The sequence below is a fragment of the Melanerpes formicivorus genome, unplaced genomic scaffold, assembly GCF_026170545.1.
Source record: "Melanerpes formicivorus ecotype bairdi unplaced genomic scaffold, bMelFor1.0.p_v2 SCAF_8, whole genome shotgun sequence".
NCBI classification, from domain to species: Eukaryota; Metazoa; Chordata; class Aves; order Piciformes; family Picidae; genus Melanerpes; species Melanerpes formicivorus.
Window position 1 is genome coordinate 11,034,238 of NW_027142360.1, and position 24,457 is coordinate 11,058,694.

The following is a 24,457-nucleotide window of genomic DNA, read 5'->3' on the forward strand; positions in this document are numbered from 1 at the left end:
CAATACTTTTAACAACTTGTGTTTGCATCAAAAGGGAAATACCATTGAGAGAAAGCAAAAAAAAAAAGACAATCCAGCACATCCTACTACATCTTTATCATGCTGTCTATATTCATTTTTCATTTTCCAGTCATGCCTTCTCATCTATAATCCAAAAACAGACAACAAAAAAGTAACAACAAAAAATCAAACAAAACCAAACAAAAAATACACACACACCCCTCAAAACTCATGAACTCTCCTGAGCTCATTTTACTTTTTTGTGTATTTTTCCCCATTTCTATACTTTATATTTCCCTCAAATCCTTTAATTTCAACTCTTTCTCTCAGAAAACATACATGTATAACTGGAAACTAATAAAAGAAGCTGCTCAATATATATCACCTGGTCAATACCCCGTCCTTTGCACTGAAGAATAATTACTTCCAGGAGCTTGGCAGCATGGCACTCTGCATCTTCTCCTGCATCTCCTGTTAATACCTAACAACCAAAATAACAGTTTATCAGTATTAATCACTGACAGCTTTGAAAGCAAGTATTCCTGTACCTGCACACATCAGAAAACCTCTACATGGCATATACGTATCTATTCATGCTGTATTTTGTGAGGAATTTAGACACACAGAAAATTATCTCTACAGGACATGGGTAAGTGGCCACAAATGAACTAAAAAAAATAGAAGGAACTGCTATAGTTCTATAGGAATGTTAGCATTCTGTACATGTCACTGCATTTCCTTTTGTAACAGAAATTTTCCTTCTAAGAATGATGAATGTTTTCCACATTCTGCTTCCACTTTTTTAATTCCTTATTTATTTAGAATAAACCAAACCAGGTTGGAAGAGACCTTCAAGATCATCGCGTCCAACCCATCAACCAATCCAACCCACCCAAACAGCTAACCCATGGCACCAAGCACCCCATCAAGTCTCCTCCTGAACACCTCCAATGGCGGCGACTCCACCACCTCCCTGGGCAGCCCATTCCAATGGGCAATCACTCTCTCTGTATAGAACTTCTTCCTAATATCTAACCTGAACCTCCCCTGGCGCAGCCTGAGACTGTGTCCTCTTGTTCTGGTACTGGCTGCCTGGGAGAAGAGACCATCATCTGCCTGTCTACAAGCTCCCTTCAGGTAGTTGTAGAGAGTGATAAGGTCACCCTTGAGTCTCCTCTTCTCCAGGCTGAGCAACCCCAGCTCCCTCAATCTTTCCTCATAGGGCTTGTGTTTCAAGCCCCTCACCAACTTTCTTGCTCTTCTCTGGACTCGTTCCAGCAAGTCAACATCCTTCCTAAACTGAGGGGCCCAGAACTGGACACAGTACTCGAGGTGTGGCCTAACCAGTGCAGTGTACAGGGGCAGAATGACCTCCCTGCTCCTGCTGGCCACACTGTTCCTGATGCAGGCCAGGATGCCATTGGCCCTCTTGGCTGCCTGGGCACACTGCAGGCTCATGTTCAGCCTGCCATCGACCAGTACCCCCAGGTCCCTCTCTGCCTGGCTACTCTCCAGCCACTCTGACCCCAGCCTGTAGCACTGCATGGGGTTGTTGTGGCCAATGTGCAGAACCCAGCACTTGGATGTGTTAAATCTCATGCCGTTGGATTCTGCCCATCTGTCCAGCCTCTCGAGGTCCCTCTGCAGAGCCTCTCTACCCTCCAGCAGATCAACTCCTGACTCCTGACTCTAGTAGACACTGGTAGATTAACAGCTTGGCAAAGTGAAGTCCCATCAGTAGGCAAGCTCCTGCTTAAAAACCAGATGTTTGCAATCACTCTGTATATATGCACACACATGTGAAACTGACTGATGCTTCTCAGTACATTTTATACCTGTGGTCAGTGTCAATCACACCTGAGGAAGAAGGATTCTTGAAGATATTCAATTTCTATAGCTTTCTTAAAAATAAGCAGGTAGCTTGGTGCCTAACACTCTTCAATGCCCAAAATCAGAGACAGGCTGCAGTGTGATCTCATACTTTATTATATGGCATCATTTACTAATCAACATAAAAGGGAAAGATCATAAATGTAGGAAGAACTTCAAATCAGTTTGCACCCTAGCTGACAACTACAGAATGCAATCACAAGACATGTAACTCAAGGAAATCAGGCTTCATTAATTCCTCTACTTACCAAAATACCTGCTCATAGAAGAGAGTACAGATGAACATTCTCCCACACAGATCTGTGCATGCCATTTTTCAAAAAGCATGTCACTTCAAATGCGTGAAGGTGCTAAGTGTGCCCAGAGCTGAGCCCAGACCAAATTTCATTTTGCTCTGAAACGACTGGCCACCATCTGGCATGCTCAGGTCACATCACTGATCTGACTGCTAAGTCCTAGTGACACGTGCAAGAGTAAGGATCAGACGGCTTACCTTTTTACACATAGCGTAAATGATTTCTAAGTGCTTTGGGTTAGACAGTAAAGTATCGGTGTCAATGGTCACATAATTATGCAAGAGAGGCATCATATCTGCAGAATAGGGAGAGTGAGAGAAAAAAAATTACACAGTAATCCATGCAAGTGCAAATCAATGAGGCTGTAGTCCTATGTTGGAATTCATTAGCTCAAATTCATGGATATGGTTAGAAATTCAGACTTCTATTCTGGAAGAATTCTTCAACAAGTGCATCACAGTGAGTGCATTCTCAGAGTAGAAAACAGAATACAACCACATTTTAATTAATTAATTTATAGTTTCCATTAACTTTGTATATTTTAGCTTTGTTTGGGTTCAGGACCTGCTACAATAATTAGTCACACTGCCAGATTTGAACATGCTGCTCCTCCTTCAATACGCTCCCGTTACACTCTCACACTGAATGGGCAATTTAGGGCATGACTCAAACACAAGATCATTTTAAACCAAGACACTGAATAGAAGCCATCCTTCCTAATGTGGGTTTTAGAGATGAATTCTCAAACAGTGGAAACATCAATAGAAATGATCATACCTGCAAAGTACTCAAAGCAATCCTGCTGGAAAACCTCATATAGAATACCTAAAAGCTGCCACATTTGAGGTGAAATCATCTGGCACGTCAAGCTGTAGGCCAAGGAAAGAATTTCTTCATAAAACTCTGGAAAGGAGAGACAACTTTAAGGACACTGCTTGGAAAAATAAAAGTTAACTTGCCAATACCTTGAAATAAGAAACCAAGCCCCAAGTCAAATAACAACGAGAAGACAGCAATTAGTAACTACATCAATGCATAGAAAAACAATGCAAATTGGAAAAAGACTCTTTGAGATGTGTCTTGTATGGCTATAGTTACAACAGAATGCACAGTTTTTTATTCTAAATACACACTAGAAAAATATATTGCCAGCACATCAAAGACGTCACTTCTAAACACTTTACTGGAAAAGATTTTTATTTTCTCAGCTGTTGTTTACTCTTATCACAAAACTCTGTAGTTCTTTGGTGCAGGGTACTGATAAAGCAGCAATTTAATTGCAAACCATGTCCATAAAATACTAATGCAATTCCAGATGTTGTTCTTTAACACAGAACTATAATCAGAACTGCATCTTCTGCTTTTCAGTCTGACCTCCAAAACAGAATGATCAGCCTGACTATTGTACAAGAGGATACCAGGGTGTCATGGGTTGAGTTGAATCTCCTGATATTCAATACCATGCTGCTGTTCATGACAGCTTCAAAATGAAAGTCCTAGCTGGAGAAGGGCAACAAGGCTGGTGAGAGGCCTTGAACACAAGCCCTATGAGGAGAGGCTGAGGGAGCTGGGATTGTTTAGCCTGGAGAAGAGGAGGCTCAGGGGTGACCTCATTGCCCTCTACAACTACCTGAAAGGTGGTTGTAGCCGGGAAGGGGTTGGTCTCTTCTCCCAGGCAACCAGCACCAGAACAAGGGGACACAGTCTCAAGCTGCGCCAGGGGAGGTTTAGGCTCGAGGTGAGGAGAAAGTTCTTCACCGAGCGAGTCGTTCGTCATTGGAATGTGCTGCCCAGGGAGGTAATGGAGTCACCGTCCCTGGAGGCATTCAAGAGGGGATTGGACGTGGCACTTGGTGCCATGGTCTAGTCAAGGGGTCTGTGCTGGTAGGTTGGACTCAATGAGCCTCGACGTCTCTTCCAGCCTTAGTTATATTGTGATACTGTGAAAAGTATCATGGGGCTTGAAGTTCAGATTCTAACATGAGAGGCTTCCTGCTCTGATTGCTGGTTTTGATTTCTAGGTTTGGGGTGCTGGTCCTTACTGTCGGGCAGGCTGCAGGTTGGGAGGATGGGGTAGGTTGCTGGCTTCTGCTGCTGCTTCTGTATTTTGCTGTGCTTTTCTGTAAACAGGCTAAGGTAATTGTGCATCTCATCATCTCATTAAACTCCCTTTATCTCAATACGGAGGCTTTTCTGTGTTACTTTCCCTCCCATCTGTCTGAAGAGAGGCTTGTGAGAGCAGGCTGTGTTAAGCCAGCACGCAGGTGAAACAAATCAGAACTGAAAATTGATGAATTTTTTTCTTTAAAGAAGCACACAAAACAAAAGATGAAGTTCTGTTCAGGAAGACAATATTGTTTGCAATAATGAATTTAAGAATTTGTGTAAAAACAGGTCATGCCTTTCTATAGAAAATATCTCTAAAGCATACCTATAACGTGTTTCTGCAAAACAAGGCCAATGATCTGTAAACAAATGCTCTCCAGCTGTTGAGTTATCTGAAATAAAAATGACAAGAGTTCATTTAGAAACTTAGAAATACCTTAATTTAATCCATGCATTTGACTAATTTAGTTTAAGAAGGTCTATGGAGAGCTTCCCAGAGTAGACTCAGGAAGAGAAACAAATACAGAAACTGAGAGCATAAAACCTGAAGGGAGGTTGTAGACAGGCGGATGTTGGTCTCTTCTCCCAGGCAGCCAGTACCAGAACAAGAGGACACAGTCTCAGGCTGCGCCAGGGGAGGTTTAGGTTGGACGTTAGGAAGAAGTTCTATACAGAGAGAGTGATTGCCCATTGGAATGGGCTGCCTGGGGAGGTGGTGGAGTCACCATCATGGGAGGTGTTCAGGAGGAGAGTTGATAGGGTGCTTGGTTGCATGGTTTAGTTGATTAGGTGGGTTGGACGCGATGATCTTGAAGGTCTCTTCCAACCTGGTTTATTCTATTCTATTCTAAACTGTGCTGAAGTCAGGATTCAGCTTTGCAATGTTGAACAGGGAGACTACATTTAGGAATTAAACTACATGACAAAGAGAACTATATGGCCACATTTTAAGCCTAATTAAAACCAGTAAACACAGACATTGCATGTTATTACCACAGGTCCTTCATTACAGACATAATCTTGCAGGATGTCAGGCTTTCTGGGCTTGTTCTAGCAAAGGGATTAAATATGTGACCATGGATTCCTTGACTTACCTTCAGACACATGACTCAAAAGATATCATCCCCTGAACTCTTTTCATACTTAGCAGTGAAAGGGAAAGGAATTTCTAAGGAGCTTTCAGCCTCACATTATTTCTGTATCATTTACATCACTTCTAAAATTACTTAAAAGCATGAGATGAAGAGCATCCTGCACAATTATTTTAGTTTGTGCTTTATGCAAAATATTCCTATTTTACTACCTGTTTTAACTGCCTGTAATACAGTTATCTCATGAAGCATTCTCCAGAAAAAGGGCTAAGGATTTTACTCTTGGGATAAAAATTCCTCTCAAAATTGACATCTGAACAATTAAGAAATCACAAAAGTAAACTAAGCTTTAAATTCAAATTTGTCAGAGATTATTTAGTATTAATTCACCATTCTGCTGTGGTAATTAACACACTGATGTCAGCTCCAGTGATGCAACATACTACGTTGCTGTCGTGTCTGAAAGGTGTGACGGAACAGCAAGAGAAAAGATGTATAAAAGAGAATCTCACCTCCTTGTGATCTTCCACAACTGTCAGGATGGTGTCAATTGTGTGCAAGATGCCCATGGCCATAACTGTTTTGTCCTCTACTTCCTCATATTCCTCACTATGAAGGACTTTACCAAATATTTCAGCCTATGAAAAAAAAAACATTCAATTTGACATTCAAGAGCAAACTCCCATTTCTAATGTGTTAGGTAAAACCAAGATGGCTAGTACAACAGCAGCAAGGTCTTATCTGTAAGAGCTGTCAGTATTAAAAAACATGTTCCTTTCTTTGGAAAGAGGAATACAGAAAATATAAAAACCTTTCTTTGAGAAGTCTCACTGTGTTAAAGGGCAATGAGGCTGGGGAGAGGCCTTGAGCACAGCCCTGTGAGGAGAGGTTGAGGGAGCTGGGTTGTTTAGCCTGGAGAAGAGGAGGCTCAGGGGAGACCTTATTGCTCTCTACAACTACCTGAAGGGAGATTGTAGACAGGTGGGGGCCGGTGTCTTCTCCCAGACAACCAGCACCAGAACAAGAGGACACAGTCTCAAACTGTGCCAGGGGAAGTTTAGGCTTGAGGTAAGGAGAAAGCTCTTCACAGAGACAGTCGTTACCATTGGAATGGGCTGCCCAGGGAGGTGGTTGAGTCACCATCCCTGGAGGTGTTCAAGAGGGGATTGGACGTGGCACTTGGTGCCATGGTTTAGTAGTCATGAGGTCTTGGGTGACAGGTTGGACTTGATGATCTTTGAGGTCTTTTCCAACCTTATTGATTCTATGATAACATTAAAACAGTTAGAGCTTGGCTCATTCAAACCAGTGACACAATTCAGCATCTTTGAAAAACAATGTAAGCTTTAAAGATGCTTCATGCAAAAAAAAAAATCTAAATAATATGGTTGAATCTTTATAAAAATTACTTTAAACAATGTGCACTTCAAACAAAGCTCACTAAATGTTTACCAAACTAGGCATGTGTTTCTAACTGGACTGTTATTTTACTATTGTCTCTTACCAGGTGCTGAGTCATGTCAACGGCGATAGTAGCTACTTCCTGGCTGTACTCACAGATCATCTTCTGGATTACATTAGTAAGATCATCATTTTCTGTCTCTCTAACAATATGCAAGAGTTCTTGCATAACTGGCCTTACATAAGGCTTCACATACTCCTTGGCTAAAAAAGCAATTGAAACCAGGTGAAATCAACTATATCAACTGTATTTGATGATACACAAATGTACAGTATTTCAGAAGTACTAAGTGATTACTCTTGAACAAAATAATTTTACTGATTAAAATAAAACCAGCAATAAAACTTATCCAAGGCACTTTTACAGCCCATAACTAGTAAGAAAAGTAAATAAACTGTACATTTACTATGCTCATTACTGAAATGCCACCTGCAACAAAGACCTGCTATTTGGGGAATACACACCCTCACACATAGGCAGCATTTGTTCTTAAACTATACACAGTGTTTCACTTCACTGGAGAAAAATAAAGATAGGTGCTATTTACTTTATTATAAGAAATATGCTGGTTCTTGCTCATTTTGTGCAGAAACTTGCCATAAAAGCTTGAAGTCAGAATTCTGGGCCATAGGCAGGAATTAATGAGCAAGTGAAGCTGTCTAAACAGGACAAAACATGCTGAAATCTATGTCTTTATATGGTAGAAATGTTTAGATAAATCTGCACCAACCTCCTCATCCCAAAAAATAGCCCATACAATCCAGTGCATACAACTGAAGAATCACTGTAGCATACCTTGCTCTTGGTTGCATATTAATGTCTGAAGAGCTATGGCTGCTTCTACTTTGACAGGCATTTCCTTATCCTCTATCAGGCTCTTCTTTGCCAACTCTACTGCATTCTTCAAGTTTAGCTCATTGTGAAATTTCAAAGCACTGAATGAATGAAGTACCCAGCAGGACTGCACAATGAAAGAAAACTAAGTCAGGGACTATTGCCATTTTTAACATTCTTTAAAACCAATTTGGTACTAACAGTAACTATTTCTCTGTTTCCATCTATTGCTTTTTCATTTTAATAATGCTATATTCATACAGTAAATGCAAAATACTTTTTGCACTACAGTTCTTCCTTTTCCTTTCCCAAATTCCAATAAATTCAGCATGCACATAATTGGCATTCATCATTTTGGTCCTTTTCGTGGGAAAAAATATCAGAACAGAAATTAAAGAAGATTAATTGTTTGGTTTTGACTAATATGGGCACTCAGGGATTTTCTTCAAGCTACATTCAGCCTGACATCATTTACTCTGGGGAAATTCTTCCTATTCTTCACAGCCATCCAATCACCCTAGTTATTGAGATATGCCAACAAACAAAAAAATGCTCACAAAAGGGCCACAGCCACTGCTCAAAATCTCCATTTTGATCAAAGTGAACAATAATACGACACAAGGCTTTCCACCGAGTCATTTAACTGAAGATGCTGAAAAAATCACTGCCTGAGGTCATTATTTGAAATTTTACTATGTTTGTACTTTATTTCTTTCATTAACATTCAGAATTAAATCAAACTCCAAAGGAAAGAATCATAGCAAACACTGAAAAGGAGGGAAGTAATGAACTTACTCTAGCTCTGAGGTAACCCAGGTTGGACATGAACAGTGGAAATACATGATTCTGCAACATCAGCTCCATTTGATCCTTGAAGACACTCTTCTGTTGGTGTAAATAGAAATTAGTTTTGGAGACCATTCATTTTACACAGTTCATTCTGGCCAGCCATCAGTTTCAACTATTGATCATAGGAAATACTACAACTTGTCCATGTAATAAAGGTGTTCTTTCACAAGAGAGATCTGGATCATGCACATTGAATTGAACAATCCTCATAAGCACAGCAAGTTCCAAGCCAGGTAAGTGAAAGAGCTGTACACATAACAGTCAACTCTGCATTACTCATCACACCACTGTAAACTGGAATTTTTATAGGTTTTTTTTAAGCCAATTGATTTCAGCTGATTTTTCAAATCATTAATTAGGCTCAATAACCTGGTACCTTCATTCATCCTACAAAGGAGTACATACATACCTGAAAATAAAACTAAGTATGAAACAGGCCTGAGTTTCACAAGACCTACTGTTACTATAAGCATCAAAACAAATAATTTTACACACTACAACAATAACTCACATCTTTTTTGCATGTTTACCAATGGCCCAAGATAATTCCTTCATGATAGAAATCTCCTTAGCTGGAGCAGGATGTTTGATTTAAAAAATTATCCTTCATTTCACCTTGGCAAATCACAACACATTCATGGGAAGCCAGGACCAACAGCTTGTAGGCTTGGAACTTTCCAAGTACCTAGATACTAGAAAAGATTTATGCCCCCAACCTTGTCACCATCTAAAAGAATAATTCAGTAGCTACCGCAGGAAGAGGGTGAAAGGGGGCATTTAATATAAAATGTATCCTAGGTAATCCCACTTCACCAATGGACACAATCTCAGTATGATTCCTCAGCCTTCAGAGAGGTAGATACAGAACTGAGCAGAGGAAAAACACAAAGAAAAGATTTTTCCCTTGTGTACACAGGCCAGGTTTGATGAGTTAAACTGGAGCTGCTGTGAAGAGCCAGGCGGCCAAGGTAGGGTCATTGTGGCTATAAACTCCTTACAATCTGTATCTAAAGTCAGCTCACAGCCAGAAAGCAGAGAGAACCAAGAGACTGCTCCATAGCAAATGTTTTTGAAGAAATAGAATCTGTGTATAAAATGGGAATACAAACCAGGGAAGAATGTTAATATTTTTAAAGAAACAGACCCTCAGATTCTTGTTGCATGGTGCAGTCTCTCTAAAGACTTTCTAAATGTGGCTAATGGCTAACCATACTTCATAAACTAAGACTTTCTTATTGGAAATGGCAGTTGATAGTAAGAATTACAAACCATTTCATTTCTTTAACCACTTACCCTCAGTAAAATATCTGCTAGGGAACCTATAACATGCAAAGCTCCATCTTTTTTCCTTGGATCAATGTTTGGCTCTGTCAGAATCTGGAAACAGTATGCCATCATTTTTGGTAATACCTATGCAAAACAGATAACACAATGTCCTTTTGTCAAATCATTTCAGTAACATTGTGTAAGTTAAAAAAATTATGTGACATTTTAAAGTAGAAAATCTATCTTGGAAAAGCAAGTGGGAGGTACCAGGTGTAGCACGTATCCATAGTTAGAATTTAGAAGGTTCCTTCATCAACTTTTTAGCCACATATGTGAAAATTAAATTAATGCCCTTGAAATTTCACATTAGTAATAGTAAACAATGTACTTTTGTTGTTGTTTTGAGGTAAACAAATGAAGGTGATGAAAAGGAAGAGGTTTGGTAAACACCTTAGCTGTTTTTCCTCCTTTACCTTCTCTTTTGGCTTGTGTCACACATATATAAATATACACACGTGTCTACATGCATGTATGAACATACCCATCTTCAAGAATAACTGGAACTAAAACCTCATAAGCTTATTTTAATCTATTTATTTTGGCAGTAACCTCTGAAGCTGACTATACTTAGAGAGGTTTCTTGGCAAAACCCAGTTGTTTCACATCGTTCCCACAGTCATTATGTGCATTTTAGATATTAGGACATTTTGACAGTCTCAGTATAAATTATGAAACTAAGAAAGTCAGTGGCCGAGGACTGTTTTGATGCAAAGAAGAAAGGCCATAAGCTACTCCAAAGTCAGTGGGCAAGGACTGCTTTGATGCGAAGAAGAAAGGCCATAGGCTATTCAACCTGACATATATACCATGCTCTTCTCTGAAAATCTATCTGGAAATAGCATTCTCTGTTTTCTGGATGTTAAAATGGTACTCAGAAAACAGTCTGTAGTTTTGGCAAACCAACATGCTTTCCAGGGCTTAGCCAGGTACTTTTGCACAGGTCACTGTAAGCATAGAAATGCCTGCAGAAAAGTCGTGTCCTCATTTCAAGAGCCACTGTATGAAATTGGTTTCTTTCTTGCTAATTTCGCTTGTCAACAGGATTTTAAATAGAATCAGTGAAAATTACTAAGTATTATGTTCAAAATACAGTTTTAGGAAGCTCAGAACAGCTGTGACAGAGGCTGATTGTTAATTTGGGAAAATACCAACACATTTATTCCATCTTAGCCCATGTCCAACATGTTAATTTTCAAGCTGCAAGAGGCACTCGCTTATTTATCTATTTATTTACATACACATACACACATATTTTAATTCTCCCAGAATTGGTAGCACTCATCCAGGAAAGCATTTGACTATGTATTAACAAGTAGATTGCTCAAGACCAGCATCCTGTAGCATCTTCAAATTTAAGGGAAAATGACATTATGAAGGAAATTTCAACTAATTAAAATCCACTGGTTCCACTCCATACCTCTTTTCTCTTCTTTGCGGCAGTATAAAGAAGATTCTGTGCTGCTGTTGTAGTGGATGCATAATCCTCAAATACATCTAACAAATTGAAAATAAAGAATTATGAAATAATCAAATTTTCATAAACCATCTTGTTTGGGGGAATATCACAAAATCAAGGCAAATATGTAACTTTAAAACTACTGACAGGGTTGTCCTCACTTCACAGTTAAAGTCAGATCAAGGCTTTATGTCACATCATCTGCAAATGCATTTACTTCTTGCCTTCCCAATCTACTGACCAGTCATCACTCCCTTTATTAGGAATGCATTATTTATTCACTAATTTTTTTTGAGACCATTTATTTATGGGGTGAAAAAACATGGGCTGGTTGGTTGTTTGAATTAAAACAACTATAGGAAGAATGACAATACATTCCAGTACCATCTGCATGCCGTATCATAGTATCAGTCAGGGTTGGAAGGGACCACAAGGATCATCTAGTTCCAACCCCCCTGCCATGGGCAGGGACACCCCACACTAGATCAGGCTGGACAGAGCCTCATCCAGCCTGCTCTTAAACACCTCCAGGGATGGGGCCTCCTTTTATTGATTTTATTAAAACCTCATGGAAAACTTTTTTGCACAAAAAATTACTTCAATCCAGGGTAGTTTTAAGTCTGCTGAAAGCTGAGATTTTTTTGCTTCATTCATTACAAGGTAAATCTCCTTTCATCATATTTAAAATATTGTTTATATCTTGAAAAACTAAAACTGTGCTGCCAACCATGTCCTAATCCCAACACATCCAATTTTACACAAATGGAATTAAACAAAAAGATCTTAAAATGTGGTTAAAATTACACAGTAGGTTTGCCTGAGAACTCAAAAGTAAAATGTAGTTAGTAGATACTATCAGACTACTGGAATCCTTTTTCCAAACCCAAATGTGCCTCACTAAACTTCAATTCAATGTACTTTCATGCTTGTGGGATTTTTTTACCTCTCATGATACAGATTAAATCTGTATTTAACCATCTCAGCTATACATAAAAATAGGATTCACTACTTGCACAGAAAGAACTGAATTAATATACCAAAAATCAGCAACACTACATCATAACAACTCTCCAAGGCTTTTAAATTACTCTATCAGCATTTAAATTCTGTTTTCACATATGACAATCCCACATCAACTAACTGGAGGTTTCAAAATACTACTGATCTCTGTGTCGACTGGCTTGCAGTTTTCCAGCTAAACTGGGTATTTTTAAGTATCCTTCTCTTTTTCAATGACATCACTCTTTTAATGAAAGTAATTATTCACAATATGTCCCTATGTGATATTCCCAAGATGTTGGGCTGTGTCATTTGAAAGAATATATATTATCTAATTATCTTACAATTTAGTAATTATAATGGACAAAAACAAAGTCAAGACTAACAATTTTCAATAGGGAAAAAGCAAGACAGACCCCTTCTGGTCAAAGTGAGAACTGCAAGAACCTGCAGGTAATCTGGGACATCTGCAGTTCTGGATACTGAAACTAGTATTAAAAAGTGAGCAAGGCAGTAGTCTATTTGGGCTGCACTGATGACATGTGAAGTAGAAAAAAACGTTAAGAGAACCACTTAAAGCGACCAGTCAAACAGCCAAAACTCAACTGATCTGCTGCCTTCTTTTGACCACAGATTGGTGAGATTTAAGAAACAGATCTTTCTCTTCCTATTGCACAGGACACTGGTGAAGACAAAGACATTACAGTGGCCACATTGTTAACTGGGGCTAAAGTGTACAGTTATGATGAAAGCTAAAAATAAATGCTAAACAAAAACATTTACCAAATTTCATGCGTATATATTCATAGGGATCCTCTTGCCAGAGCTCTTCATCCTCATCTTTGTAGCACATTAAAGAGAATATCACTTCTTCTGTTATACTCTAATATTAGAGAAGTCAAATACATATAAGTACACATAAAATCAAATTCCTGTACAGCTTCCCTTCATTATGCACTAATTTACTAGACCTACTTTTTGAAGAGCAACAGCTCTTTTAACCACCGCTCTTGTATTTTGGCTAATGGAAAAACCTACAATATACATATTTTCCTTTTGTAACAGACTGCCATAATTGTATAATCTACCTTTATAATAATACAGTACCATGTACAAAATATACTTCAGGACACTTCAGTCTGTGTACAGCAGAATGTCGCACTCTGCAGAAGGAAATCACCAGCGCAAGACTTAACATGAGAATGTATTTCGGAGTCTTTCCTCTTAACAGCCATGGAATTAACTACCTACAGCAGGGGACCTTACAATGCAAAAAAACTAAAAGCATGAAAATCACTTTTCACTTGTTTTTAGTTCACTTACAAAACATGTCCTTAAAACAGAGTTAATTTCCTTATAGTTTATGCTTTCTTTGCAGTACAGTTATGAACCTCCAAATCTATAGACAATTCTGAGCACCAATAAAAGCCAGAATAGTACAACTGTCTGGCAGACCTAAAAGTAACAAAGTTAGGGAGCAAAATATATGAATTAACAGGATTTGCAACAAAAGGTTGGTATTTTGGTACTAACCAAAACAAACCAACCACATTTGTATAGAAATGCTATTTTTGCCCAGATCAATTGCTGCATGAAACACTGATGAAACTTCCCTTAGAACTGCAAAGCTGGGGGATTTTTTGGGAGGCTTGTTTGTTTGTTTTTTACTCACTCTGATGAAATACAGTATTTATGGCTAGGGTTTATGCACTGACCTGTATATGTGGCTTCATTTGCTTCCATGTTACAGAGTGAATAACCCCTTGGTTTAGGTAATTTAACGTTTGCTGAAGAACACGGGGCGCAACATAGTCTTTTTGCCTGTACTGGTCTAAAATTCTTAAGAGGACCTGAAGAAATGATAAATGGATATTTTTAAAAGAAGACCTCAGTGAATGTACATGGACAGATTATTTCATTTTACAGCAGAAGTTCTGGCGTTAGTAATCACTGTAATGCCTTTGCTCAAATAAATCAGAAATCCTTTAAACATTAAGGATCTAATCCTGTAAGCATTTATGTACATAATCTACCTTTACTACTAGCCCCTCCATGTGATCACTTGTGATTGTAAACCAAAGAAATACTTCAATATTCACAAGCTGAGAGTTTATCCAAGCCTCAACATGGACACCATTAACAGATCTAGAAACCAACCAATCTGAAAAGTCACTGTGCCTTTTTCCTCAAATTGGTTGGTTTCTAAACCTGTTAGTGGTGTCCATGTTCATTTTTTAAGGACAGGAGGGAAAAAAAAGAAAAGGAAAAAAATGACTTTGCAAGAACAGTGGCAAGAATAGAAATACTGATCTAGAAAAAAAAACTAGGTTAGTGGCTCAGAAGAGATGTAAAATCCTTAACTTCAGTTACCTGTTGTAACCATCAGATAGTATCATGTAACATACTGTCACAAACTCTTACCACACAGCTTCCAAAATATATAGGCTTGCTCTACTAAGAAAAATCTACTGCTGTACCAATGGCAGATGAGCTATTAAGTGTTGATAAGCACAAACAATTGCCATGTACATGAATAACAACAAAAAGCAAGGGTGATGTATAACAAAATACTGAGGCAAGCTTTTTCAGAAGGAAAATTTTGCTTCATAATCCTTCATAACACTGCAATAAATCTTATTTTGAGCATGACTTCTTCATTAGGAGTACTAAGACCAATTTTAAGTCTTTTATACAATAAATTCCTCCAGTGGGAGTCTGTATCTCATACAGACTCTAGCATGATGTCAGCACTTAACAACTGATGAATAAGTATCATAGTATCATTCAGGGTTGGAAGGGACCACAAGGATCATCTAGTTCCAACCCCCCTGCCATGGGCAGGGACACCCCACACTAGATCAGGCTGGACAGAGCCTCATCCAGCCTGCTCTTAAACACCTCCAGGGACGGGGCCTCAACCACCTCCCTGGACAACCCATTCCAGGGTTTCACCACTCTCATGGTGAAGAACCTCCTCCTCATATCTAGCCTGAATCTCCCCACCTCCAGCTTCATTCCATTCCCCCTAGTCCTATCACTACCTGAGATCCTGAGAAGTCCTTCCCCAGCCTTCCTGTAGGCCCCCTTCACATACTGAAAGGCCACAATTAGGTCACCTGGGAGCCTTCTCTTCTGCAGACTGAACAGCCCCAACTCCTTCAGTCTGTCCTCATAGGAGAGGTGCTCCAGCCCTCTGATCATCCTTGTGGCCCTTCTCTGGACACCTTCCAGCACCTCCACATCCCTCTTGTAATAGGGGCTCCAGAACTGGACACAGTACTCCAGGTGGGGTCTCACCAGGGCTGAGTAGAGGGGGAGGATCACCTCCCTCGACCTGCTAGCCACAGTTCTCCTAAGGCTTAATTAAGGCTTAAGAAGGTATTCACAACAGAATTCTTGCTAACCATGCAAGGAAATGTGACAAATCAGCATTTAAGAGCCAGAAACGGAAGAAATGTGCAGACTGTCCAGTCCATTCACCTTGAAAGCTAAACTGCTCCCTCTGCTGCATAGGCTAATCTCTTACCAGACAAACTTGCAAGTATTCCAAATGACAACTGCCTATGGGAGTCTATTTTTTTCAACCAGGAATGAAACCATTGTAAGATGTTTAGTATAGATATTAGATTGTTTCCCTTTTCATTTAATGTGTATAGCCTTACCATAACCCTTTCTTTCCTGAGTTCATAACACTTACATACTTACACAGAATTAACATACTGATTAACTATTCTGTTATTGGATGATGAAAACTAATTCTCTTTTGCAGACAATCCTTGTATTTTGAAAGCTAATTTAAATCTGACTTGAAGTGACAACAGCCTGGCACCCTGCATAAAAAGCCTGCAGATGCTACAGCAGGATTATTCATCCAGCAGTGTGCTGAGCAGCCACATATTCTGGCAATATGCATTATCCAAACACTTGAAAAACAGCATTCCTAGGTGTCTACAAAGGTTTACAGGCCAAAGGGCCCAGAATCACAAACATAAGAGTGTACTGCATTCTCCTGGCTTCTTCTCTTTGAAATAGGCAATCCAAAAGCCTGGGCTTCCAAGAACTTTAGCTGATCCCAAAGTGTGAAAACTACTGCTTCTAGTCACCCAGAATATAGCAGGATGAATGAGAAACAAAAGGAACTGTGCCAAAAAATCAGAGCCTGAAACCCAGCACTCTCAGGACTTTAAAGCACCCAACTGCTATAGCCATTCCACCAAATCAGGGAGATGCTAGAAGTCTGGAAGCCCACACTGGCACTGAGACCAGAAGAAATCAATCACTAAAAGGAAAAACTGCCTGACTTTGGTTTTGTTTGATGAATGAACTTAAATATATGCACACTGTTGAGAAGCAATACATCTGTTCAGCCAAAATTAGCTAATTCAGGAAGAAATTAGTTGTACTTACCTGTTGTATGCCCACAGCATAGGTTTTTAAAAAAAAAGCTGAGAATTCAAAGTATTCCTTAGTTACATTTCCAGGGCTTCCATATCTTAAAAAAAGAAGAGGAGAGAGATATTTATATAGTGAGAGGTCTTCTGTGTCAGGAGAACACAGTACTTTCTAAAAACAAAGGACCCTGAGTAGTCTTCCATCCATCCTCAAAGGAATCCTTTCCCACAGGTTACTTTTAAATCATTTCCCATATAACATCCCACTTCCCTTTCCTTGCCTTAAAACTGCAAGGTACAATGCTATAGTCAAACAAATGTGGCCACCTTATTGTCACCAGCTCTGTAACTTCTATGTTTATAGATTTCTTTTCAAATCTTCCCCTACCTTTATATTTGAGAATTTAAGCACTTGTAGCTTGATGCAGTAAAAATAAAATTAAATGAAATTAAGAAAAAAAAAATCCTTTCCCTATGTGGCTACTTTCTTGCCATCTTAGAGAGTCAAGTTATGTCAGTAAGAGGTCAGACCAACAGCTGTGCCAGTGCAAGGCAGAGGACAGCAGCAGGAATACCACTTTGGTGACCACAAGCTGTTGAACTGATGAACTGCCTTGTCTAACTGCACCTCAGACAGTGTTAAAGGTTTGTAACTCAAATTTAGTTCAATCCATTTGGCAGCTGGTTACCGTTCAAACAGGCGAGCTACAATATGCAATGCCCACTTCTTGCATTTCCACCACACCAGCTCTGGTCTATCATCTTCATCAATTTGCAAAGTCTCCTATAAATAAATAAAGTTCATTCAAATTAGCTGAGTATTCAGCAGATTTTAAACGTTCTCTGCTGTGTGAACTAACACAAATGCACAGCATTGACTAAAGCTTCAGTTCTCTTAACAGCTACATAACATCCAGAAACTTTCAACTATCTTAATTACACAATATAACTGTGCATGGGCCACACTGACACAATGTACTTTAATTTTCCAAATTATGCATATTTAAGAGACAGAAACTTTCACACATACTTGAATACTACAAGTGGCGTGCTCTCTGGCTTAAAAAATAAGCATGATACTAATCCCTCCAAATATATGCACTGTAACCATGTACTAATGCAAAAGCTCTTAAAAGAGTGTTAAGGTTGTGAAATAACTTCTAAAAACCATGGGAAATGCCAGTTAATGTTGAACACACTCAAACAAGAATTTAGTGACTATTTTTCTTCTGTTCTTTAAGAAATAAGGTATATGAAAGAAGGGGAATTGAGGCAAATTAAGGGTTTGTGATAAGCTTTTGGTTCCTGTTTGAGACAACCTGGTTAAGTATTTGCAACCTTCCAAAACACCCCAAATAGCTTACACGGTGTCACTACCTCTGACAATGAAATTCTGACAGCTTATGTGACCTTCCTGCATTTCTGTCTCAAATACCACTTATTTCAAGGCTAAGAATCTTAAACAGATTTCACCTTTAAAAAATAATACTAATATAATCTTCATGCTGACTGTTCCTCCAGTGCCAAACCCCAAGTAAGTACCAGAGGTCTTTACAAAAGTAGAACTTACTGGAGGGACATTTCTATCAATGATAGTACGGAAGATCTCCATCCACTGAGTCATAGTCTGGTTATTCACCAACTGGAGCGGTAATGCATACTGAAAGAAGAAAAAATACCAGTCATGAAATACTGAAAGGAGAAAAAATACCAATCATGAAACACTGATTTTCTCTGGAAAAGGTAGAATATATTTCCACAGTAATTACATTCTGAAGAAGATGAAATTTTAAGTAAAAATATAACTAATTAGGTGAGATACCAATACTACTCTAATTGCATCCTTCTTGGTACAATTTACAGAGGAATTCCTGAAGAGACAACATTTGAGGGAAGTTCTTTAGTCTGAGAACTTGCTAACTCTTTTTGTTTCTTCCTCTTTTTCACAAAAACCCATTCAACTTTTAGTGACCACAGCACTGCCTATATTACAGAGTTGGGATAAACCAATAGCATTTTATTGCAACAATCTGCTAATTACTACCCTTGCTAATCTTACTTCTCTACAAAATCCAAAGAAAAGTGACAGTACTCAAGAAAGCTATTTTATGTTTCAATAAGATCTGAAGATTTTGGAACCCTCCCCCTATCTGATAACAAACTGGTTTAGCTTTTTAAGCCCCAGTAAGAATTTTCAGGCTGCCCCTTACCGATGATCTTGTTTTGTTTCTTGTTCTCTAAAAGTACTTTCTCACTGAACTCATCCCTGTAAAGCATCTCTGTAAAATGCATGTGCCTCAGTAAATAATTTCTGCCAGATCTTCAGAAGATGAGAAATGTCACCTATTCAAGTGAACTATTTGACAGTTATGCTACAATATTCATTGCTGACACTTCCAGAGACCGAGTAGCATTTATAGAAGGTGACTTCATAAAAACAGGAACATGTCTCCAGTAAGCTGGAGTACCTGGGTTCATACAAAATTTAACCTGGGGGATCATGTGACCGGTATTTAAGTAGAAAAATCTATAAAGATCACATTTTTATAGAAGTTGTTTAATGTACATGACTTTTCACACCCAGAAGTGTACTGAAGGAGGCCACTGTGCCCAGCAAAGCAAGTTTGGGTTTTCCTCTACACCGATGCCAACCTGAACAAGAGCATAGAAGATTTTTAAGATCTGTTTCTGAAGCAGAACAGAGTAATGGGAGTTATCAGGCAGAAGCTGGATCATCTGCTGCTGAATCCGAGGCAAAAATATCTGCATTGCCGCAATAAGAGGATCTCGCTCCTCTGCTTTTTTGTATCTGTAAAGGAAACAAAAATGTTGGTCAAGGATCTACCCACTGGAGAGTCAAATGCTTATTCCCCACTAGTAATTCCATTTTTGTACCCCCAAAAAAATACAAAAATAAATTAATACCAAGCACTCACTCATTCACTTCCCCCTCCTTTAGCCCCCATCTCAACAATTGTTCAGAGAAGGGCCACGAGGATGATCAGAGGGCTGGAGCACCTCTCCTATGAGGACAGACTGAAGGAGTTGGGGCTGTTCAGTCTGCAGAAGAGAAGGCTCCCAGGTGACCTAATTGTGGCCTTCCAGTATCTGAAGGGGGCCTACAGGAAGGCTGGGGAAGGACTTCTCAGGATATCAGGTAGTGATAGGACTAGGGGGAATGGAATGAAGCTGGAGGTGGGGAGATTCAGGCTAGATGTGAGGAGCAGGTTCTTCACCATGAGAGTGGTGAAACCCTGGAATGGGTTGTCCAGGGAGGTGGTCGAGGCCCCGTCCCTGGACGTGTTTAAGACCAGGCTGGATGAGGCTCTGTCCAGCCTGATCTAGTGTGGGGTGTCCCTGCCCATGGCAGGGGGTTTGGAACTAGATGATCCTTGTGGTCCCTTCCAACTCTGAATGATACTATGATACTATGACAATGACATTAGGGTATTCACGAAATAAAAGTAGATCATTGTTTGCACTCAAATATGCAGCATTTGGGGCATCTTCAAACAAAAGAATTTACAAACACTTAAGAAACATTTCATAGATTAATTAAATCAGATCCAAAGTACAAAGCCTCATTAAAAACATCAGCAATTTCACACAGATTATTGCTGGCATCTCTGCTTTCAATTCACCGAAGCTATAAAGATGATTGACAGTTTTCATTTATTTGCAGGAAAGGAAGCATATGTCAATTCTTAATTCAAATTTTCTATCTGGATTCCTTGTAGAACTGCCAGTGCTCTTAAGAATGTCATTCTTACTGATCAGCTGAGGTGAAATATACTGATTCCTTCACTACTGATGGACATCAACTTACTCGTAAGTCTTCACCAGCTGATACAGGCACAGGAGGCTCCCAAGCCAACTCCCACTGTTCTGAGACTGCAGGTAGTAGCCTATCTTGTCTACCACGGCTGTCCAATGGCCAGGAAAGTCATGTTTAATGATAGCACGGAGGCACATTGTCAGCTGGGCTCTATGGCAGAAGAAAAAGAAATTCACTGCAGTTAAAGAAGGTCAGCATCATGCTTAATATTAAAGGATAAATCCCAAATTTTGGTTTATTATAAGCATATATAGGATGAATATACATGTAATATATGTATATACATAATATACACATTACATCATGCATACTTTGTCAGGACTGAAAGAGTTCTGGGAAACGGCAGAGGAAAACAAAGCAAAAAATCCCAGTGGATTTAACTTTAAAGAAGAAATGAATCTCAGAACATTTTCATTACTTTTCTTCCTTCCTCTTCCCTCTCAACATCTATCAGGCAGTTTCTGAAAACAATTATTCATGAAACCAGCTAGCTTTGTACTTTAAAAATTAATGTTTATACTTCTACACCCTTATGAGGATGAAAGCAACAACCAAAGTACAAATCAGTCCGCTTTTATTGAACAATATTGGCCAGTGTGATGACTCAAGCCAGCAGTTGCTCAAGAAACTACAGCTTTCCTGGAATCTTCTAGAAGAGCACTTTCTCAATCTCTGAAGCATATGGCAGAGCCAAACAAGTAAAGCCACCTTACCACTCCTCTCATTCCACACTCTTTTAGATGCCACTCACAATGGCGAGGCAAGACAGGATGGTTTACTGATTAAAGTGTGGTGAGATTAAAAAGGTTGAGTGGCACTGAGTAAGAAGCTATAAATAAATATTCCAATATTCAGTAACAAATAAAATGTTGGTTCTTTGATAGTTTTCCTTGGGTATCCCCTTGCAGCCCATTACATAAGCAGCCACTATTACGCAGTAGCTGAGTAAGGGGCCCTCTACCGACTGATCCTTTTAGCATTGTACAAACTCATCTTCTCCCTAAAGACACTGGAGTCCATAATTTTCAAAGAAAAATATCTATACACTACAGCATAATCCCATCATGTCAGCCTCACTTTAATTAGAATGGTGAACAATCACAGGGTGTAGCACATCTGTGAATTTTAACTATTCTTCCAGGTGGGGGAAAAAATTAAATTAAGTAAAATAAACACCAACCAGCATTTCTTCATTCTTAGATCCAGAATGTTCCCACACATTTAAATAATGGGATTTCATATAAAAAAATGGCAAAAGAATTGAGAAAAGAGCTACTAGAAAAAAGAAAACAGATTTTGGGCAATAGTTCTTGGAACGGTTAATTCTGTATTGCAGACAGCCCTCTATACTCTCTGCTCCAAGTTAGCCAAACAGACAGGCTGTCACTACAGCAAGTGTTGTAAGACACTTTAAACAACAACATAAGAGGATAAACCACATCACAGGGCTCTTAGCTGAGCTACTGTGTTTCTGAAAACCAAGTGCACACAAAGATATTAAAACCAATTACTATTACATTTTCAAAACAAGTACTTGCTTCATCTCCCAAGAAACTGAGATTTTTACACTAACTCCATCCAGACTGGCAGGTGTGAAAGGCTGAGCTACAGAAACCTTTCCACATAGTGTAAGGTACCTCACTAAGTCAGGAGAACGAATTATCCCTTCTACAATGTTATCACGGATCTGCTGACGATCATTTTCATGAATGTTGAATGGGAATACTGCTTCTCCAGGAGGTGGTTCCCGGTCTGGCCAGTACTGTGTCACCATGTTCTTCAGGTAAATGGCAGCTGCATATAAACATTGGAGAAATCATAATTTAATTCTAACACATCACCACAGTACTCTCTGCTCAGCATGCAGTACAGATGAAAGTAGAACAAAGAGTTGAAAAGATGACTGACAACCACTGCACAAATTCTTGACGAACCACTGCACAAATTCTTGACGAACCACTGCACAAGTTCTTAACAATTATGGGCACTAAGAAAAACTGAGCAAGAAAGCCAGATTTTTAGGCATTCTACACAGAACTAGGCTCAATTATCTGCTTCTAAACAGAACAGGACAGTATTTCAGTCAGCATCTATTTGGGTATGTGCTTTATGACAGCAGTTTTCCATATGGACATAATATCGCACTGTTCTAAAAAAGACACAACAAAAATCTACTTATCTGTATTTTTACTCATGCCTAAAACAGCTACTCACGCTTAGCAACTGAAGTTTGGAAGGCTTGGGTAAACAAATCATTGCACACACAGATGGGACACTCAGCTTGGGGAAATGCCCAGTATGAAACTGGCATGTGGCCTACCTGCTATTCAGACAGAAATGTTTGTTGTGAATTCTCTAAGCTTTATCTCACTATTAGGATTTCCCATAATCCCTTAGAATTGTTGCTTGCTGTCTCACATGAAAACCCATGAAAAATAAAGTTAATCTTCAACTGAAAATAAAGCAGCATTTATGCCTCAGTACTAAAATGCCTGTAGGCATTCTTTAGGAAACACGGGAAATACGGTGTGAGACATTAAAGGAATGTTCATCATTAACTCTTATCCCTGTACTATTTTGGTTGAACACTAGCTAGGGTTTTAAATTATAAATAAGATATCCTTGGGTACAATAATTTGTCTTGGTGATGACCAATCACAAGTAGTTTGAAAATTATTTTATAGGAGCAAGAGGAAAAACAGGTTTTTTTTGTCTATGATGTACCAGAATATTCAGACAAGAAACAGGTCCAGACATATCAGCCAAAGACTTTAATTTACTTTGTCCACAGATCTTCCTGTTACATTCAAAACCCACCTGGGATGCATTCCTGTGTGATCTGGTATAGGTGATCCTGCTTTGACTGAAGGGTTGGACTAGTTCATCTTTTGAAGTCCCTTCCAGCCCTTAACATTCAGTGATTCTGTGATAAATTCTTGTGTTTTAAAATATTCCCAGGAAAATGTGTTGACTTACAAATGCCATTGAAATGGGCTATTCTATTTTATATCCCTGCTCCCTTAAAAATGAAAAATAAACAAAAAGTTTTGAAAATGATGTTCTATATGCTTGGTTTGTTGTTTTGGGGTGGGTTTTTTTTTTTGTTGTTTTCCTGAAATGAGAGCCTGATTTAAAAAAAACTGACCTTATGGAGTCCAGATAAAGCATCAAATTTTACTACTGAATGGTTTAACAATGCCATTCAAAATTGGGATTATCTTTGAAGAAAATAAATGCTAGCATGACAAACAGCATGTCAGCATGCCCCTATGCACTCAGGGGATTAATAGGATTTGTTAAAAAATCCAACAGTGCTGTTCCATAGGACAAAAAGGGAGCTGTGAATGAAACAGTACTTGGAAAAAGAAACAACCCAGAATATTTTCTGTATGTGTCAAAAATATCATATAGGAGAAGTTAAAACAGAGTATGAGGATTTAGAATCACATCTTATACAAATGTGTACCCTGAAGTTAAATGCATCAACATACCTGAACTCACACAGAGGTGGGCAATCTTTCTAGATATGCTCAGACTATACATTTGTTACTTAGCAGTGATGCAACCTTCCCTCCTCTCTATTTTTGTGAGTAGATGTCTTAGATACTAAGTACATGTAGCTACCCTTGACCAAGGGAACTGTGGGGTTTTTTTTTCCCAGAAACTTCCATTTTTCCAAGAAATAGGATTCTAATAAAGAAATGTGCATTCAAATGAGATCCACTCTTTTTTTCAAGTCTTATCTGTCTTGGCATCACTATTTCTTTACCACCAGGAGAAAGAATACCAAAGTGTCCCTGCACACTCAGTTTTGAGCAGAAATCATACTCTTTCTTTTCAAATCAGTATCACAGCAAGCCAAGTAGGGATAGCTACAAAAACAGAGAAGCTAAAGCAGGACTCTGCCCTAAACACAGTTTTA

At 38.9% G+C, this 24,457-nt stretch overlaps 1 protein-coding gene across 3 annotated transcripts in view; it reads right to left on the reverse strand.

Annotated features, from left to right (window-relative positions):
* IPO8 (importin 8) overlaps positions 1–24,457 on the reverse strand; it is a 45,032-nt gene that overhangs the window by 11,822 nt on the left and 8,753 nt on the right. For all 3 annotated transcript variants that reach the window (XM_068142116.1, XM_068142114.1, XM_068142115.1), the window contains exons 3-20: positions 22,173–22,329; positions 20,527–20,685; positions 19,353–19,509; positions 18,271–18,360; positions 17,390–17,484; positions 16,717–16,801; positions 14,025–14,159; positions 13,093–13,192; positions 11,272–11,348; positions 9,822–9,938; positions 8,475–8,564; positions 7,641–7,806; positions 6,888–7,048; positions 5,896–6,021; positions 4,618–4,684; positions 2,964–3,089; positions 2,384–2,481; positions 386–481 (exon numbers count right to left, since the gene is read on the reverse strand). In XM_068142116.1, coding sequence (XP_067998217.1) covers positions 386–481; positions 2,384–2,481; positions 2,964–3,089; positions 4,618–4,684; positions 5,896–6,021; positions 6,888–7,048; positions 7,641–7,806; positions 8,475–8,564; positions 9,822–9,938; positions 11,272–11,348; positions 13,093–13,192; positions 14,025–14,159; positions 16,717–16,801; positions 17,390–17,484; positions 18,271–18,360; positions 19,353–19,509; positions 20,527–20,685; positions 22,173–22,329 — 2,102 coding nt within the window. The remainder of the gene's footprint in view (positions 1–385; positions 482–2,383; positions 2,482–2,963; positions 3,090–4,617; positions 4,685–5,895; positions 6,022–6,887; positions 7,049–7,640; positions 7,807–8,474; positions 8,565–9,821; positions 9,939–11,271; positions 11,349–13,092; positions 13,193–14,024; positions 14,160–16,716; positions 16,802–17,389; positions 17,485–18,270; positions 18,361–19,352; positions 19,510–20,526; positions 20,686–22,172; positions 22,330–24,457) is intronic.